Source organism: Mustela lutreola, chromosome 10, assembly GCF_030435805.1.
Source record: "Mustela lutreola isolate mMusLut2 chromosome 10, mMusLut2.pri, whole genome shotgun sequence".
Taxonomy (NCBI): Eukaryota; Metazoa; Chordata; class Mammalia; order Carnivora; family Mustelidae; genus Mustela; species Mustela lutreola.
This window is the reverse complement of record NC_081299.1, coordinates 31,459,820-31,479,135: the sequence shown is the minus strand read 5'-3', so window position 1 is coordinate 31,479,135 and position 19,316 is coordinate 31,459,820. Positions and strand designations below refer to the sequence as shown.

Here is a 19,316-nt window from a genome sequence, read left to right as displayed (position 1 = left end):
AGCTGACCCCTTTATTGTCTGGCTTATTTTGGAGAGTTTTAGGAGAAAACGGAGTTGAAGGCGTATTTCAGTTCATCTTGCTTACCCTCTACTCTTTCTCTTTCTCACCTTCCACACCCTGCCTTTCTCTTACTATTTTCCATTTCCTTCTCTCCATCTTGCTTTCCCTTCGAATGAGGTGAGGAGTCCTCAGACAGCATGTGGCTCAGCGCCCTCACTTTACAGAGGCTAAAGCCACGGCCCCACAGACAAGGACGGCCGTCCGTCCCCAGCCAACACAGCTCCCGCTCTTAACTCTTTTGCCTTTAGTAGCAAGAAAGACCTTTGCCCACCTGTTCCTCTTTCAGTTAGTGATCCATGGCAGTGTGAGAAAGCCGAGTGCCCTGCTCGAGTGGGGCCTGCAAGGCCCATCAGAAGAGAGAATATCATGACTGACCAGGCTGCCGTGGGTCCTCTCCAGAGAATGAAGCAGCAGCTCTGTGGCGGACTGCCTCTCACTCCTGAGCCCCCTCTACTCCCTACCTAGCCCCGTGCCAGGAAGAGGGCTACAGTAGGAGAGCGCCCAGCTGGCGTGACAGGAGGAACTACTGAAGCAGACAACACTGTCTAACTGGGCCCCTCAGGCTCTTTCTGTGCTTTTCTTCATTGCCATATTGGTCTGTTTTACTACATTCTTTGGGCCTGAGTGTTAATAAAGAAGAGAACAAAGTGATTCCAAGGCCCAGAACAGAAACCAAGGCAGGTGACCTGTGGTGTGACCATTCTAAGTGCAAGGCCAAAGACACACCAGCATGCTCTGGCTGACAGTGCCATGGACCTGACCTCTCCTTACACAGCATGAGAGATCCAAGGGGTGTGTGAGGTGACTGAGTCCTGAAAACGAAAGGACGTACATCCGGGGAATTGTTTAGATGCCCTGTTCAGCACAAGGAAGACAAAGTACAAGTTCTGTGCCTTGGCTTTTGGTCTGGGCTGTCCTTCCAGCAGGCTGTGTTCCCAGAGCCTTTGGTCATGCAACTTGGGCTGGTTGCAGCTGGACACAGCCACCCTCTGCCCCCCTCCCCGCAGTGTTTCACCAGCCTGGCAGCTGGGAATCCTGCTAGGGACCAGAACCCAGAGTGTGAGAGACAGAAGAGAGCACTGTTACGTCATTTCTGTACCCTGGGCGCTCTCTAAGCAGCTTTGACTCTTTGTCTCCTGCAGTTTGTATTTACTTGAACAAGAATGGCAGCCCCGGCCCCCACTTAGATAAGAAGAAGGTCCAGCTGCTCCCCGACCATTTTGGGCCGGCCCGCGCCTCCGTGGTTCTGCAGCAGGCTGTCCAGGCTTGCATTGACTGTGCATACCACCAGAAAACCGTCTTCAGCTTCCTCAAACAGGGCCACGGTGGCGAAGTGATCTCAGGTAAGCCCCCTGGGGCTGGTGCAGCCACCTGGCCAAGTGGGGCAGGCCTTCTCCAGGGGGAGATTTCTGGCAAGGCCTCCTCGTTCCTCCTTCATGCCTGTAGGCTCTGGAGACATGGGAAGGGATTCCTTTCCTCCAAGAGTCCTCCTTTTCGACTCCCAGAACCCTTCTGAGTCTTATGCACACCTGTGCCAAGTAGAATACCTCCTGTCCTATCTCCCGGCTCAGCCTCTGCATACAGGAAGTAGATGTATTTTGCTGTAAAGGCATTCCAGAAGAATCCAGAGGGGCTGCACTGCGGCAACAGGAGCTTCCCCAGACTGCCATAGCCTCCCACCTGGCCTCGGGGGACCACGAGACTCTTGTCATGTTCTTGGACTCTTTAGCTGCCCTGTCCTATGCCAGCCCTGTTACAAGGAAGTTGAATCCCAGGGCAGAGTGGGAAAGACCATTCCCTCTGTCTCTCCTGCTCTGACTGATTCAACTGCACTGTGTTTTTTGTTTCCACTGAGAATATCCACTTTTCCTGCTGTGCCCTGATTCTGTTTCAATGTTCCCAAGTCCAGAACCCCACTCCTTACCCGCCAAACCTATGAAGACTTGACCTGCAGCCCTTCGGTCTCAACTGCACGACACTGCGCGGTCTCCCACCCCTCCCCGTTAACGAGGCGCAGCATCTGGCCTCAGGAGCCCCACTGACGCGGAAGACCCCAGGAGTCCCTGCATTCTTGTAGAAGACCCCATAAATAACTATTTTGTTAGCACACCTTCGGTGAGCCTGTATTATATGCCAGAGGCTGTTGCCAGGCCCTGGCCAGGGGAGGGGGAGGAGAGGTGACAGGTGAGAGGTATTCTGATGTGTGAGAAATGTGTACAGGTGGTGTGGGAACCCAGACAAGGGAGCAGTTGGCTGTGTGGAGGATGAGGGCAGGCATGGAGGGCATTTTTCTAGAAGGCTGAGGACTGCTGGGATATCAAGCCTCCCTTTCCTTGTGAGGCCAAGGCTTCTGTGGGTAGTCTGCAGGGATCCAGCCTCCTCTGCTGCCTCTGTGGAGTTGCTGTTACCCACACCTTCTCTAGGGTTCTTCTTCTGCCCCAAAACTGGTTCCTGGGAATGGCCTATCTCCCCACTTCCTTGCTGCCCTCAGAGACAAATGTGAAGGCCTTCTGCTTTGTAAGGATTATACAGATACTTCTTGAATAGAAATAGATAAGGAGTAAAATAAAACCAAGCGTGGAACGGTTCCAAATGTTGCTGAAACTCTAGTGCCCTCCTACAGATCAGATCGTGCACCTAAACCATTGCTGGCAACAGCTGTATTCTGCTTGTCTGCCTAGCTTTTCTGTTCCTGGGCAGTTCTTATGGAAAGAAAACCCGAAATGAGCAGACTTCCTGGAGGAGGCCCTGCCAACTGATGGAGCAGATAGAGTTATGTTCACAGTTGTTTTCACAAGTTGAGTAAAATCACTTCAGAGCCCCGGTGCAACAGACCTGGCCTGGCCACTCCCATTACAGCAAGCCCTTTGGAATTGGAGGCAAAAATCAAACCCTTGAGGGAGGGAGAGGAGGGGAGGGAGGGACAACCTGGGCACTGATTGCTTTGTGTAATAAGGTAAGCCGGAGGCAAGCGGTGGGCTGGGCTCCTCCTGCCCTGCGCTGCCCTGCACTGCCAGGCTGACATGCTCAGCCCTGTTTCCTTAATTCCACAGCCGTGTTTGACCGTGAACAGCACACTCTCAACCTCCCAGCAGTCAACAGCATCACCTACGTCCTGCGCTTCCTGGAGAAACTCTGCCACAACCTTCGCAGTGACAATCTGTTTGGCAACCAGCCCTTTACACAGACCCACTTGCCACTCACCACCACCGAGTACGGCCACAGCCGCGACAGGTACCTACCAGGTAGGAGCTGGGATGGGGCCTGGGCTAGGAACAGGGCACAGGGCTGGTCGCCGCGCCAGCTAGGGCCCAGGGCCGGCCCCCACGCCTGCCAGCATGGGACTCCTCCATCTCTTCCCAACTCTGCTCTCTCCAGGGTTTTGTCTCCTCTCTCTAGGGTTAACCTTCTGTCCTCTGGATTTTTATCCCTAGAGAACAGTGGTTCACAGTTCCCTTTCTGAGCCCCACGCGGCCTGTGGAGCCACGCTAAAGTCACAGCACCCCTCCCCGTGTGAAGCCGGCAGCCAAGGCCTGAGGGTGCTCCCCCTTGCCAACAGGAAGGTTTAGTCTCAGGCTACAGATTGAGAAATGTGCTCCCCAGTGATTGGCCGTCTGCTCTTTCCTTTGGCGTGTGGCCCTAGCTCCGCCAGCACTGCCTGTCTAGCAAGTCATTTCAAGTTCCTGCCATCACGACCCGAGCTGGAAAATAGCTCTCCCGGTTAGCAGAGCAGACCCACAGCGGGGAAAGCGGCGGCCACGTGGCCGGGGCCAGATCAGTGACTAAGCACTTCCGAGAGGGTTACGGAGGGAAGGGAACCAAGCATCGCTCATCTGGAGCCCGGGACCCAGCACGACAGGGAGGGGAGCCGAGCTCAGCCCCGCACATAGCGAGGTAGGTGGTTGTGGAGAGAGGGAGCAAAGGCCCTTAAGACGAGTTCCAGGGACCTTTCCTGGGCGAAGGAGCAGAGAGCTGGTGCACTCAGTGCTGGGGCCATGCTGCCCGTTGGTGAGGGAGCCAAAGTCTGAGGGGGCCCTTCTGAGTCTTGTTCCCACACTGCATCCTCCAGTGTCTTTTTATCATTGTCTTAACTCATTCCTTCTAGAAGTGCCATTTCTTGAGAACGTGCCTGGGGAAGTAACTGCTCACCCAGCACCCCCGCGTGGCCACTATCTAGACCTCTGCACTCCCATGAGCACTGCTCTTATGACTTGGTGCAGGGCAAAAAGATAACCTGAATTTCAAATATTCCTTGATAGGGCCACACCGGTCTGGTCCCACGGATGTGTCTGTGTCCCCCTCACTGCTCCATTTCTTGGGAGGCAACTTCTGTAACCTGCTCTCCTGCTTGCTCTCATATCAGAATCTGAGAACAGAAAAATATGTTCTTAGCGTGTTGCACTGGGGGTCAGGGCTAGGCATGGCAGCAGTGGGGACAAAGGCAGGTGGCCTTCAGGAGCTCTGAGCTGCACTCAGGCATAAAAGTGAGGCCTCCCTGAGCTTCTGGAAGAATGGATACACGAGAGGGGTTAGTGTACACTAAGGTTAGCTGCTAGTCTGCAGACAGATTTCTCCAAGACCCAGGACCCCAGAACTCTTCAGTGGAGTGGCAGCGTTAAGAACGAAGAGAATTGTACTGGTAGCAGTGTGCCAAGACCAGCAGGGCTGTACCCACTGGGCCTGCAGTCACGGAGGGAGTTTGGAATTGAAGCCTGAGGTTTCTTGGGAATTCTGTTGCAGCTTGCATCTCTCTGATTCAGCTACCAGATAGGAGGAAGCAAGCTTTAGCCACTCTGCCCTTTTACCTCACCAACTAAGAGACAAAGACCAGGTTATCACATTCCACCATCGGCTGCCCCTCTCCCTGCCCTCATTTTCAGACCGATTCAGCCAACTTTCTGGGCCTTCCTGTGCTCACTCTCTCTCAACTTCTGTGTCCCATCCTGGGTGCTAGCAACTTGGCTGCCCTCCCCCCAGCTTCTGTTTGCTTCTCTGAAGTGAGTGTTCTAATTGTGCCCAGACAAGCCAGAGCTTTGCCTAGATTTCTCACTCCTGTGCTCCTTAGCCTCTTTCCCACCTGCCTGGCTGGCTGCCTTCCTGACCCTTTGCTCCAGCATCTATCAATTCCTGTGCTTTCCTGATGACTTACCCCTACCTCTGCCAAAGAGCCTGATCTGCACAGGGCTCTCTTTTGCTTTGTCCCTTGGATCTGGGGTCTGTCACTCCCACCCTTCTGCCCGGCTACATGGTTCTGCTAGTTCAGCATCCAAAGCTACCTGTTCTCTTATCTGGGTACTTACAGAGCCTCCCTATCCCCTGCCCTGCAGCTTGTCTCCACAATTCCCAGGCCCTAGGGTCATGCACTTCGGCTATAGCAGATAGTGACCAAAGGCAGAGCCCATTAGACCTTCTAACCCAAGGTGAGATTGGACTATTTCCCTCCAGTGTTTTATTTTGAAAAACTTCAACCCTACGAAAAAGGGGTACAAATAATGGTAAGCATCCCTGCACTCTTCATCTAGAGTTACCACTTCCCTTTTTGCAATATTTACTATACCTGTTCTCTAAATCTGCGTATTCTTATTTATTGAACCATTTGATAGTTACCTGCAGATGAGAGACTCGATCCTTAATAAACTTGCCTGTGTTTCTCCTAGGAGCAGGGAACACAATAACGTTCTCGCACTCAAGAAATTTAACATCGGGGCACCTGGGTGGCTCAGTCGGTTAAGCCTCTGCCTTTGGCTCAGGTCATGATCCCAGGGTCCTGGGTTTGAGCCCCGCATTGGGCTCCCTGCTCAGTGGGGAGTCTCCTGCTCCCTCTCCCTCTGCTGCTCCCCCTGCTTGTGCGTTCACTGTCAATCTCTCTCTCTCTCTCAAATAAATGAATAAAATTTTCGAAAAAAGAAATTTAATAAAATTTACCAGTTGATATATATAGTCCTATCAGGTTTCCCCAGTTATCCGAATAATGTCATTTTAGCTGTTTTTCCCCTAATCCAAGATCCAGTGAAGGACCATCCACTACACGCAGTTGTTCTCTTTACTTCCCTTTTACCTACAGCAATTTTCCAAACTCTGTTTTCTACCTTCCATGATGTGACATGGGCATTTGGAAAGTGCAGGCCAGCTGTCAGATACTCCATGCCAGCTGCTGTGCTGGCCTCTGGGGAGCCAGAGGCACAACCGACTCCATGCCCGCTCCAAAAGCGTGTCCGTGGGGAGAGGGGTACCGGGTGCCGTGCGTGTGCTGTGAGCCAGGAGGGACGATGAGCAGGGTGAAAGAAGAGGTCTGGTGGTGTTCCTGGGGGACACAGTGTCAGATTAGGGTCGCTTCTTCAGAGCTCCCCGCAGGGCCGTGTCAGCTGAGAGGCCCCTGAGGGTTGGGTGAGAGTGCGCTCCTTCCAGCCCTCAGAACTGACAGCGGGAGAGGGAGACAGCTCATTTTGCTGGTCCCAGGGACTCTTCTCTCGGCTGTAACTGACCACCCAGCACGCCCCTCCAGGTCTGCTGCCTGGGGCCTGCCCACATTCCTCTCTGCCGGAGGAACCGGTCCATTCAGCCCATGGCAGTAAGTTCCGCAGCCCTGTGGTTCTGGTTGCCAGCCTGGTCTTCTGGGCTTATAAAGTGGTTCTCCCGCCCAAATCCTAAAATTCACATGATTAAAGCCAAATAACAGTGAGATCTGTTAGGATGCCCCCTCATCCCCATGCCGGGTTTCCTGGTAGAATGGTCAGAGTTCTAAGATGACACAAATGTTCATAATTAATTGTACCTGTATTGAGTCCTTTATTCAGTCAGTCAGTTAACCCAGAATTGATTGGCTGCATGACACCAAGCTCTGGTTTACGCACAGAGGGTCCCATAGTAAACTAGGAGTCCAGGTCCTTCCATGCAGACTTTACAGCCTGGTGGAGAAGAGGAGCAAATAAGCAAACAGCTCATTTGTGGTGATACATACTTTCACAGGACGAGTTCAGAGTTCAAAAGTTCAAACCAGATGTCAGGGAAGACTTTCCAGAAGAAAGTCTTGGACCTGAAGGAGCAGGATAACCAGGTGAAGATGCTCCAAGGCGATGGAGGGAGGAGTGTGATGAAGAATGCACCAGCTGACTGAATAGCCTGTGAGACTGAGAGGGACAAAAGGGAGCACACCCCGGGTCAGAGGAACTGGAGGCTCGTGGGAGTCGGGGCTGCAGTGCAAGCAGCAGCCCAGTGGGCAAAGCTAACTGACCACATTAGTGGCTTTGTATCACTGAGCAGTGAGGACCCAGGGAAGGGCCACAGCCAGGCCTGTGCTTCCGAGAGGTGGCTCGGGGTCCCGTGCAGGAGAATGGATGGGTGTGGAGCGACCCAGTAGGCAGGGAGACCAGCTGGAGGTTTGTGTGGGACTCTGTGAGTCCTCTTAGATTTGGGGATAATCCTTTCCTTCAGTATCCACATCTCAATAACAAAATGAACTCCCACCCCATATAATTCACACTAGGTTTCCTACTCTGACTCTGTTTTTATTCCCTCTTTCCCTGACCACTCTCCTAGCTGACCATCTCTCCCTCAGCTGCTTTACCCCAAACATTTGATCTGGTTCCCGGCCTTCATTTCCCTAAGGAGAAATGAATACAAGGCTATTGACTGTGATAAACTTATACTGAAGTTTGGGTGGGGGGAGGAATTACCACAAAGAACAGCAAGCATTTTAACGTTTTTGTTTTGTCTTAATATTTGTCAGTGGGGTGCCTGTGCACCTCAGTTGGTCAAACTGTTCACTTTGATTTCGGCTCAAGTCATGATCCCGGGTCATGGGATCCAGCCCGGCTTCAGGCTCTACGCTTAGCGGGGAGTCTGCTTGAGACTCTCCCTTCTCCCCGCTCCAACTTGTGCACGCTCTCTCGCTCTCCCAATCTCTCTCTTAAAAAAAAAAAAGACCTTTGTGTTAATGCTTATAAGCTGTTACAGGATATATCTTACCCACCTCTTTCACCTTGGACCTCAGCCTGCCGCCATTTCTGGGACGCACTCTGGGTTCAGGGCATTTTCTCCTCTGTTCTATATTCCTTTCATCCTATACCTCCTCCTTTCCGAGCTACCAGCAGATAACTCCAAATTACTTTATCCTGTATAATAATTGCATTCCCTTTGGTCTCAGCTTTCCCTGACCTTGTCTTTCATAATCAAAATTATGTAAATGTAACAGTGTAATTATATAAATGAAGGAACCAGACCTATACTTTCAGCAACTCAGAGAACAAAGACAAAAGCTTTTGGTGGAGAGATTTGTTCTATCTTTCCTCTGTTCTCTTTTTTTCTGCCTTCTTATGGATTAATCCAGTTTTTTTATGATTTTGTTCTATTTCCTTGCTGGCTTATAAGCTATAACTCCTTTATTTTAGTGATTGCTTTAGTTTATATTATACATTTTTTACATATCACAACCTACCTTAAAGCCATAATCCTATCGCTTTACATATTTGTGTAAGAATCTTAACCAGTGTACTTTCACTATCCACCTCCTGACCTTTGTACTGTTGTCACTGTACATTTTACTGTTCCACATTTTGTAAAACCCATTCTACATTGTTATTATTTTACTTTAAATAGATAATTAACTTTTGAGTGGGGAAGGAGAGAGGTAGGGAGGGGGCAGGAGAAGAGGGAGAGAGAACCCCAGTGTAGGGCTCGATCTCACGACCCTAAGACCACAACCCAAACTGAAATCAAGAGTCAGTCACCTAACCAACTAAGTCACCCACGTGCCCCAATAGGTAATTAATTATCTTTTAAAGACTTTTTTTTAACATACAAGAAAAAACATTCTCAATATAAAAGATTTTTTTTTTAATTTACACTTTCATAGTTACCATTTCTGGTACTCTTCATGTTTTCAGTGTAGAGGCAGAGTTTCAGATCCTCTTCCTGCCTGAAGGACTTCCCTTCACATTTCTCCTTTTTATGGCTCTACTGGACACAAAGTCTTTCAGCTTTTGTGTCTCTGAAAAAGTCTTTTTTTAACCTTTGCTTTTGAAAGATACTTTTGCTGAGTTTAGGATTGACTTTTTTGTTGTTCAGCACTTTCTTTAAAAGATGTCACCCCCCATTGTTTTCTGGTTTGCATTGTCTCTGATGAGAAGTCTGCTGCCATTCTTCTCTTTGATTACGTGGGTCCCCCACCCCCACCCCACGGATGCTTTTAAGGTCTTCTGTTTATTATTGGTTTTTAGCAATTTAATTATGCTATGCTTTGGTGAGGTTTTCTTCATGCCTGTTGTGCTTGGAGTCCACTCAGCTTCTTGGACATGTGGGTTTACAGTTTTTATCAAATTCGAAAAAATATCTACTATTCTTTCTCCATGTATATTTTCTGTTACCTCTGTTTTGGAGACTCCAATTAAATATATATGAATTTTCTTAAAGTTTTCCCACAGTAATAATGTTTTTAAAAAAAAATTTAGCCTTGGAGTGCCTGGGTGGCTCAGTGGGTTAAAGCCTCTGCCTTCGGCTCAGGTCATGATCCCAGTGTCCTGGGATCGAGCCCCACATCAGGCTCTCTGCTCAGCATGGAGCCTGCTTCCTCCTCTCTCTGCCTGCCTCCCTGCCTACTTGTAATCTCTGTCTGTCAAATAAATAAATAAAATCTTAAAAAAAAATTAGCCTTTTTTTCCTGTTTTATTTTGATAAATTCTGTAGCTATGTTTAAGTTAGCTAATCTTTTCTTCTGTATTGTCTGATCTACTCTTTTTTTTTTTTAAAGATTTTATTTATATATTTGACAGAGATCACAAGTAGGCAGAGAGGCAGGCAGAGAGAGAGAGAGAGAGAGAGGGGAGGAAGCAGGCTCCCCGCTGAGCAGAGAGCCCGATGCGGGACTCGATCTCAGGACCCTGAGATCATGACCTGAGCCGAAAGCAGCGGCTTAACCCACTGAGCCACCCAGGCGCCCCGTTGTCTGATCTACTCTTAATCTATCTCAGTGTATTCATCTCAGACATTGTGTTTTCATGGACACTTCTGATAGTTAAAATGCCCTCCTTTTTGAGCCAAAATCTGTCTTCTTAATCCCTGCCCTGTGTTTTACTCTCTGTTTTTCAAAAGACCCAGTCTACGGCCCAATTCTCTTCCTTTCCCATGACTGCCCTTGGGGTATTTGTCTCCCCTGACTTTTCTGTGGACTGCACATTCCCAGGCTCTGTCTCCTTTGCATAATTTCTAGACTTCTCCCCACCAGTTTTGCCATCCTCCCCTGGGAACTCTTGTTTTTAAGGTAGCCTTGCAAGGTGATAGAGAAAAATCTGCTTCTCACTGAAAATCAGTGCATAAGGAAAGGTCCTTACCTGTCTCCTTCTGTGTACCCCTCCCTAGCATAGCAGCTAGTACATGAACATGTGTTCAGTGAAGGAATGAACTCCCTCTCATGCTGACTCTTCTCATATGTCTAGCACATCCACAGCAAATTTCATTTAAATTGATGTTTAATAAATGTGAAGTTAAGCATCTTGTTATAGATAGCCAGTCTGAATCCCAGAAAAAAGGCAGTGATCACTGACCAGCAGTCATGCCAGAAATAGAACTCAAGTCTTTCAGCCCTAAGTTCTGACCCCTGCCAAGTTTCTTTTGTTTTAGCAGCAGAACTCCTTGTTGCAAAGGTAAGATTATATGAAAACTCTGGGGCATAAAAGTTAAAACCAGAGCTCTTGTGCTAGCAGCTGGGATGAGGCCCAAAGCATTACTCACTTGCCTTCCCTGCGGAGGCCCTCAGGGCACCATGGAGTACAGCATGAAGGCACTGCAGTCTCCTCCACTGCCCTTGTCTCACTGAGGCAGCTGGGCCCTCGTCTCATCGGCCTTAAGGGCACTGGGACCTGCCAGAGCAGTGGGCATGATGCTGCATCTCTGTGGGAGAGATGTGATGACATTGCCAGTCCGGGCACCACCTGTCCTGATTGCCAGGCCCCTCCACTCAGACTCCAGGTCTCAGCTGCCTTTCCTAGCATTGCTGAGAGCAAGACAGGCTGACTTGCATCAGCAGCCGGGGAGCCCCGGTACTATTGTGATTCTTCACATCTGTGACCTCAGGTGAGGTGAGCGGTACTATCCCCAGTGTTTGCCAGGTAAAACGAGTTCTAGAAAGGTAAGGTCGCCCTGCCAGCACACACAGAAACTAGATCTCAGCTTTTCCTTGAGCTATTGCAGAGGACTTGGGTTTGCCCTCTAACTCTGAGTGAAAAATCAAATGACAGCTCCCCACCTTGGTAAATCCGTCTTCTCATTTGATTTCTCAGTAGAACAGAGCGTGATTTTCCCCCTATTTTACAGATGAGGAAGCTGGTGCTGAGAAAACAGACAACTTGCCTGGGACCAAATACTAGTGAAAGAGCCCAGGCCTAGAACACAGGCCTCCTGTCTGCTGACTTGAGTGCCTGTTCCTGTCTCAAATGTGGGATGCTGCTGTGATCATCTTTCCTGGAAAACAGGAATCTGAAAGCTCATCTGCAAAAAGGGGTGGGCTGTGGTTCAGGTGCCCAGAATTCTCCCTTCAGAACCATTCCTGGGGAAGGGCTTCACTTCCCTTCAGGCCCACTCCCTGAAAGACGGGCCAGTAGCTGGCCCTTGACTAGCTTGATTTGCCTTTATGCCCTTAGTTACCAGGCAAGTTCAGGTGAGTATTAGAAACTAGTTCTAAAATCCTAAGCCATCTTGCCACAGAGGTCTTACTGTGTGCCAGACAATGTCCTTGACCATAGTGATGGATCACTTGACCGCAGTGAGTCCCAAGCATGACCTAAACAGCCGGCCTCTAAGAAAAACCACAAAGCATACTGGCGTGGCCGAGGCCCCAAGAAACCCTCCACAGGCAGAGACACTGTGACCAGGGCTGAAGAACTGACCCGATGTGGGTAGAGCCCAGCCACGAGAGGGAGCCTGCTTTAGGTTCTGGAGCACTGTATTAGGGGCTGCCTGGTGCTGGTCTCCACGGCCCCGCTCTCACCACTGTACGAGCCCGGCTTCCTTGGGGCATTTCTCTTGAATGAGGCAAATACCAAAGGAGGGAGAGAACATAAGAGCAGACCCTTCACTGACAGGCCTTTAGTCAGGCATTGAAGAGCATTTCTGAAATGTCCTGCTGGCTGAGAGGGTCATCTTCTATAGTGCCCTCATGCAAGTAAGTTTATCTCTTCTCCAGTGCCCCTGTCCCCTGCGCTGGCATCTTGTATATAAGGAGGTGGCCTTTTCCTAAAATAGTTCTATTTGTTTTAAGGTTCGCCTTATCCAGAAAAAGCATAAGACATCCAGACCAGAAGAAACTCCAAAGACCATCTAGTCTGAAAGGAAGAGTCTCTAAAGAGACCCAAGCCCAGAGAGTGGCACTGGCCTTGACCAAGGCCACCTAGTGAGAGCCAGAACCATGACTAGTGTACAGGCCTCCTGAGACATAGCCGAGGGCTCTGTCCAGCTGTCTCTCGCTCCATCCAGACAGGTATCTGGGAGGCCACTGCCGTGGAAGTCGTTCCAGGCTAGTTCCTGCTCTAACTCTGGTTTTCCTGTTTTCCAGGTGAGGGCTTTGTCCTGGGGAAGAGTCTGACCCGGTCTTTGGAGCCACACTCAGATTCAATGGACTCTACGTTGAATCCCACCAACCTTGTCAGCAGCTCCCAAAACCTTCGAACCCATGGGTACCGGCCTTTGGTTCCATCCTGCGGCCTCCCGCTGGGTACTGCCTCAGCTGTGCGCCGGCTCTGCTCCAGGGGTAAGCTTACCTGGGATCTCCCCCCCTCCCACCCTCCTTCCCACCTTCCTCAGTGAGCTCTGCTTGCCCCAGCCTGGGAATGGGAGTTGGGCTGGCCTCTAGACTGACATTTGTGCCTGGCTAGGTACCCGGAAGGCAACTGAAACTCTGGGATTGGCTTGAGAATAATGGAAGCTGAGAGCCAAAGGCCTAGAGCCAAAGGGGCAGGGAAGGACACACCCATTCTTTATTAGCCATTGATTTGAACACCACCTGCCTTTGGCACGGGTAGCAAAAATCAATCAGTTCTTGTCCTCAAGGAGCTCAGTCTTACGGGAGAGAGAAACACTTTCACACATAATTGTAACCATCGGCTTGAGTACAGAGATATGCCTTGGGTGCTAGGAAAAGGTGGCAAGAAGGAACGCCTAACCCAAGCTGGGGCTCCAGGGGAAGCTTCCTTGAGAAACTGACACCCTGCCTGCGATTTAAAAGCTTGGCCGTGTGAGTGGTGTCCAGGGTAGTCGGGGAGGGAGAGCTGTCCAGGAAGAGCACGCTGCAGGAACGAGAGCACAGGTAAGAACTGGTACAGATGGTCTGCATGGAACTCCACGCGCTGTGCCATTGCTGAGTATAAAATGCCATGGTGGGACATCAAACAGAAAAGCCTGGAAAGGTCAGGGCTACTTCACAGAGGACCCAAATGCCATGGTAGAGTTTGGAGTGGATCCTACAGGCAATGTGAAGCTGCTGAAAGGTTTTGATTAGAGGTGAGACCTAAGCAGGTATGTGTTTTGAGTAGCTACCTGACGTCTGCGTTGAGGATGCATCCGAGGAAGGACAGCCCAGAGAGACCAGTTAGGAGGTGTAGAGTGGGCCAGACCAGAACAGGTGAAAGCCTGGGTTGGGACAGTGGTAGAAGGTTTGTAGAAGAGTGAAGCAATTAAAAAATGATTCACCAGGTAGATTTAATCAGATTTGAGGATCGTGAGAAAGAAGGGAGCAGGAATATCTCCTCAGGTTCTAGATGGGGTAGCGGGGAGATGGTAGTGCCATTCACTGAGAGAGGGAACCAACCTTAGAAGAGAAAGAGGGCAAGGAGACCATGGGCCATCTAGGTGATCTCCAGCAGGCACTGGCTCTGCAGGGCTGATTCTCAGGGAAGAAGGCTGAGCTGAAGATAAACACCGGGAAGTCATCAGCATATAGATGGTAGTTGAGGCTGTAGGGGGAAGGAAGGAAAAGAACAATTGACCAGAGATGGCGTCCTGGGGACCAGCAAAGTTCAGGAAGTGGGAATAGGAAGAGGATCCCAGAAGGAGACCAAGGAGTAGTCAAATGTGAGGAGAAACAGAATCTGATATTGTAGTGGCCAGGATTAGAGAGAGTATTTTAAGGAGAGAGCAGCACAACAGAGATTTGGTGAGACGAGGACTGTCAGCTGTCCTTGGGATGTGGTGATGAGTGGGTGACTGACGACCTCAATGGGAGCAGCTTCAGTGATGGTGGAAGGCGATGAGGACAGATTGCACAGTGGGGTGTGAGGGAGGGTTTGAGAAAAAGAAAACTAGTGACCTTCCAAAGGAGGTCTTCAAGAGAAGGAGCACACTGGGCGTGTTTATCAGCAGACAAGTTGAGTCTTCCAAGGAGAAATGAAGCCTACCAGAGAGAGGAGAGAGTGAGATGTGGCTGTGGTGGAAGGCTTAGGGATCAAGGGCATAGAGAGATGGGTCAGTCAGAAGCCGTGTTCTCTGAGACCGGAGGGAAGACTGATGGTGGCCGTGAGTGAAAGGAGAGAGGGCCACGTAGGGAAGAGCTTAGGGGTGCTTGCAGAGTGGACTGGTCCAGAGAAGATGGGGGAGTGGAGTGAGAAGAAGGGAATGGTCTGCGGGAAACTCCGAAGCCCAGCTATGTTTGCAGACTAGTTTGCCATTTTGTAAGAGATGTGGTTTTCTTCTCTGGTTCTTGGGAACCTAGATGTGGGGTGAGAAAAGACTGAGTATTAAAGTTTTCTGTTGAGCTAGATGGGCAAGAGGGCCGGGGTGGGGGAGCATGGGAAAGAGCAGTGGAGCTGCGGGGACAGCTGTTTAGGTCATGGGCACTGGAGCTGGGCAGGCTGGGCTAGGAGCGCCACTGGGGCAAGGCTGAAGGATGGGGGAGACTGCAAGTCAGTCTGATGTGCTAAACCTCTCTGGGCAGTGATGGGTTTCGTGGACTGACGTTCAGGGCCGGTGCCCAGATGGGAGGTTGGGGTCAGAGAAAGGGATGTTTAAATGTCTGAAGTGGATTTGTTCCAAATGATGACAAGAAACAGACAGTGGCCTTGGCAGGAGGTATTTGAAGGAGAGTGGAGGTGAAGGTCACTGGAGGCAAGGTGGCTGACTGGTGCATGCCTCTCAGGGTGATGATGGGACCTGGCTGGAGCGCAAGGCAGTGATCAACGTACCAAACGGTCTTCATTTAACAAGGGGTAAAAGCCCAGAGATCTGTAGGCGCAGTGATCAGGAAGAGCAGACGGCTGGGGACTCATCTGGCTTCTGAAGAACATGAGCTTTCATAGGAGAATGGCCTAAAAGCAGCCTTGGAGAGACAGGAAGATGCCACCTCTGCACCCATGCTGTGGCCTCCCCCTGCCCCAGGCTATGGAAGGGTAAGAAGATTCCTTTGACAAGGCCTGCAATGGAGAGAGGTGGTCTCAGGAGACGATTTTCAGAGACACTGAGCAGGAGGAGAGGGTGGGAAGAGGCCGGGATACCCCTCCCAGGCCTCACCCCAGCAAGGCGGCAGGGGGCATGGGGAGCTCTGCAGTCCAGGCAGAGCTGTGAGTTGATTCCCTGCCTCGAGTCTTGAAGGAGTCCTCTCACCTCTCAGGCCCTCACCTTCCCCTGTGTACTAGGGACGTGGTGACAGTGGCCTGATGTTTTCACAGGAGCATGACAAGGCTCAGTTGGAAGCAGGGATGTGGGATCATTTGGGAAGCTGAATCAATCCCATGTGAGGACATTACCGTCCTCTCTTGTTAGGTCTGCTTCTTGACCACTGCCTTGTGGGGCACTGGCCTCCGAGCCACTATTGCCCTCAGGGCACTTCTGCTGTCCCTCTGCAATATGGGAGTCTGTTGGCCAGGTCATGGTCTAGATCTCTTTTGATCCTGAAGAACCTCATAAGGCTACGAAAGATTCTTTCTGTTTGGTGCTGGAAGTGTTCTCTCAAAGCATTCAGCTGTTGAGTCTGTCCGCTTCTCTTTCATTCATGGAGGATGAGTAGGCACCAGTTTGTGAGTCTGGCCTCCTGCCTTAGCCGTGCCGCTCCTGTCTTCGTGACTCTCAGACTGAGACCCTTGCCTTCCTTGAGGAGCAACCACCAGCTGCACTCATCCGGCATGAGGGAGAGTCCCAGTGCAGACCGTGCAGAAACCAGGATAGGAAAAGCCAGACTTGGGGCACTGACTTATCATCTTCCTAGCTGTGTGGTCTTGGGAAAGTCACTTCACTTCTCTGGGCCTCAGTTCCCTCATCTCTAAAGTGAAGATGATGCTGCCTCCTCCAAGGGCTATTTATTTTTATTTTTTTATAAACATATAATGTATTATTAACTTCAAGGGCTATTTTAAGGGGCAAACAAGCTGCCAGTGGGAGGGTTTCCTTATAATGTTCACATGCCAGACCCCCTTCCCCACACTCACTGCTGCCACCTGGGGTGGGCCACAGCCGTCTCTTGTTTGGACAGAGAGAGCGGCCGACTGGTCTCCCTTCTGCCCTTGCCCAGAGTCTGTGTCTATTTCCAGCACGGACTGAGTGTGCTTTCTTCCCTTGTAAGCCGGTCCAAGTCACTCCTGCCCGCTGCTCCACGACCCACTGCACAGGAAGTCAGTGGTTTTTCAGTGGTACACGGGGTCCTCCCGCCACCATGCCCCCCCACACCCACCCTCTCAGATATTATCCCGTACCCCTCTCTCTTCCTTCGCTCCCTCTGGCCTGCCGGCCTCCTGCCCACTCTCCTGCCTCAGGGTCTTTGCTCAAGGGTCCCCATCTCAGAGATGTCTCTCCCAACCCGCCACCTGCCCTCCTAGAGTGTGTGCTCTAACAGAAGAAGGCTGACTAACTCATTAAATATTTGTGTATAAATATGTATAAATGTATAAATTCTTATTTTTAAATTTTACTTTTTATAATTTTATAATATTTTTTATTTTTAATATATATTTATATATAAATATGTATACATTTATACATATTTATACATCTACATAGATCTGTATACATAGATTTAGATACATAATAGATACACAGATACAGATATATAAAACATCATGGTGCGTGTGTTTGAGTCATAGCTCCCCTGGATGGAGGAAGTGTCTGAGATGGGCAGAGACACACCCAAGAGTGTATATTCTCTCTGCTTCCCACCATCCCTGCCGCTGCTTTCTCTGGGTACGTCACGGTGGACGGTTAGGGCCTGAAGAAGTGGCTGGCTCACAGAGCCCTCTCCCACTTCCTGTCACCACTGCCCCTAAAAAGCCATCAGAATTTCTGTGGCTGTAAGCACCCTGCTTGTTCCAGCATCTTCCCCGCCCCCCCCCATCTGTTGGTGCCAGCTCTGAGCCTGAAACGTAATGTGCTGGAGTCACTTCCCCAGGGAGCAGGGCTGGGCCAAGGCAAGCGTGCTTCCACCTTTAGAGCTGGGACCCAGAGTGAAGGGAAATGGAGGAGAATTTTAGCCTTTGCAAGAGACAGTTGAAGAGTACACCCTGCTGCTTTTGTAGGTGTGGTTCTGCTCACCCTCAGCTGTGCACCTGGGCATCTCCTGAGTGGGGAGCATACAGACAGGAGCAAGGCAAGGTCCCTGCCTCAAGGCAGACGTAGTCCGGCCAGGGAGACAGCAAAGTGCACAAGTAGCTATTAGGTGTGTGACCCTCCACTTAGTGAGCAAACCTGTTGGAACACCTACCATGGCAGACCAGGCATCCTTTGCATGTTGGGGACTGAAGGAGCAACCTGCCCTCTCCAGCTACTCAACAGGACCTCACCCCGACACCGGACAGTTGGTGTCTCCACACACCCAGCCGTTGTGCCACAACCCCTGGGGAGCTGACAGCTTAACTCCATCCTGAACCCATCTGGAGACAGCATCATATCCCACCAGCCTACCCCCTACCCCATGCCACTTCCGATGGGACAGTCTGTCACCTGGGCTTCTGACTAGCTGGCAGGCAGGAGTTCCCACCATCCCCTCCTCGGGTGCACTCAGGAAAATGGGTACTGACTAGGTTACCAGCTTTTTATGAAAGGATGCAAGTCAGGAACGGCCAGTGGAAGAGCTGCCCAGAGCAAGGCCTTTGGGAGGGGGCACGGGCTTCCACACCATGTCTGGGATGCCACGCCCTCACACCTCTGAGTGCTCACCAGCGGGTGCTCTCCAAACCCCATCCTTCTGGTTTTTTGTTTTGTTTTTATTTTAACGGAACCTTGATTACACAGGCACAATTGATGAAGTCATTGACGACTCTCCTTCCCAGGAAGATTGGCAACCAGCCCCCATCCTTAGGGGCTTTCCAGAAGTCACCTCCTGAACATACTCAGGTGTGGCTGAAAAGGGCTTGTTACAAATACAAAAGACCCCTTTATTTCTCTCACCATTTAGGAAATTCCAAGAATTTGGGGAGCTCTGTGCCAGAAACAGGACAAAGACTACATATGTATGTTTCTTATTAAAAACCATGGTATCACAAGGAAATAGCAGGACAGAAAATAGGAGAATACATACAATAAACATAAATGCATGAAATTATTTTAGATAGTGGTATGTGCTGGGTAAAGGGGAGAGTAATTAGACTGAGAGTAGCTCTGTGGGGAATGGAGTACTTTTACTCGGAGGTCAGTGAAAGTTTCTGAGGAATTGATATTTGAGATAAATATTGAGAAGGAATCAGATATGCAAAGCCCTGGGGAAAGAACGGAGGAGATTGAAGGTCAAAGAATAAGGCATAGCTTATTCACAAAGCAGAAAGAAAGCTAGTGTGTCTGGAGCATGGCGAGAAGGGGATAGGGATGGGGGATTAAGATGCGGTCAAAGGTAGAAAAGGCCGGATGATGGGAGAACCTTCTAGACCATGTGTGGTAAGGAGTTCAGATTTCAGAGAGCCCAGATCGCACAGAGGAAATGGGAGGAACTGGATTTGAGCCCAGAATGAGATAAAAGCTCTAAGGCAAGCCCTGAATTAACACCGAGATTCCTGGCAACCCAGGCAAAACTGTTTTCTACCTCTGTGCATTTTCGGGCTGTCCCAAGGTTAGCTACTCCCCAGGCCTTGGATGAGACACAGGGTATCATCCACCACTTCTTTTCTCCCTCGACCCCAAGGATTTGGCTCTAATCTTGCCCATCTCCCAAAGTCTCTCCAGAAATGGTCCCCAGGGCCAAGGCAAAAGCAGCCTTACCCCCCAGGTCCCCACTGAACCCATGACATCCCCTTACTCATTGTTACTGCTGACTCAGGTCCAGGCAGAACCACAGCCTTACTGTAAAATTCCT

At 50.3% G+C, this 19,316-nt stretch overlaps 1 protein-coding gene across 9 annotated transcripts in view; it reads left to right on the top strand.

Annotated features, from left to right (window-relative positions):
- SCMH1 (Scm polycomb group protein homolog 1) overlaps positions 1-19,316 on the top strand; it is a 172,086-nt gene that overhangs the window by 150,263 nt on the left and 2,507 nt on the right. For 8 of the 9 annotated variants that reach the window (XM_059137834.1, XM_059137835.1, XM_059137833.1 and 5 more), the window contains 3 exons: positions 1,204-1,404; positions 3,115-3,306; positions 12,609-12,803. In XM_059137834.1, coding sequence (XP_058993817.1) covers positions 1,204-1,404; positions 3,115-3,306; positions 12,609-12,803 — 588 coding nt within the window. Of the gene's footprint in view, positions 1-1,203; positions 1,405-3,114; positions 3,307-12,608; positions 12,804-14,429; positions 14,461-19,316 lie in introns of all 9 variants that reach the window. The other variant, XM_059137842.1, reaches the window with a different exon arrangement.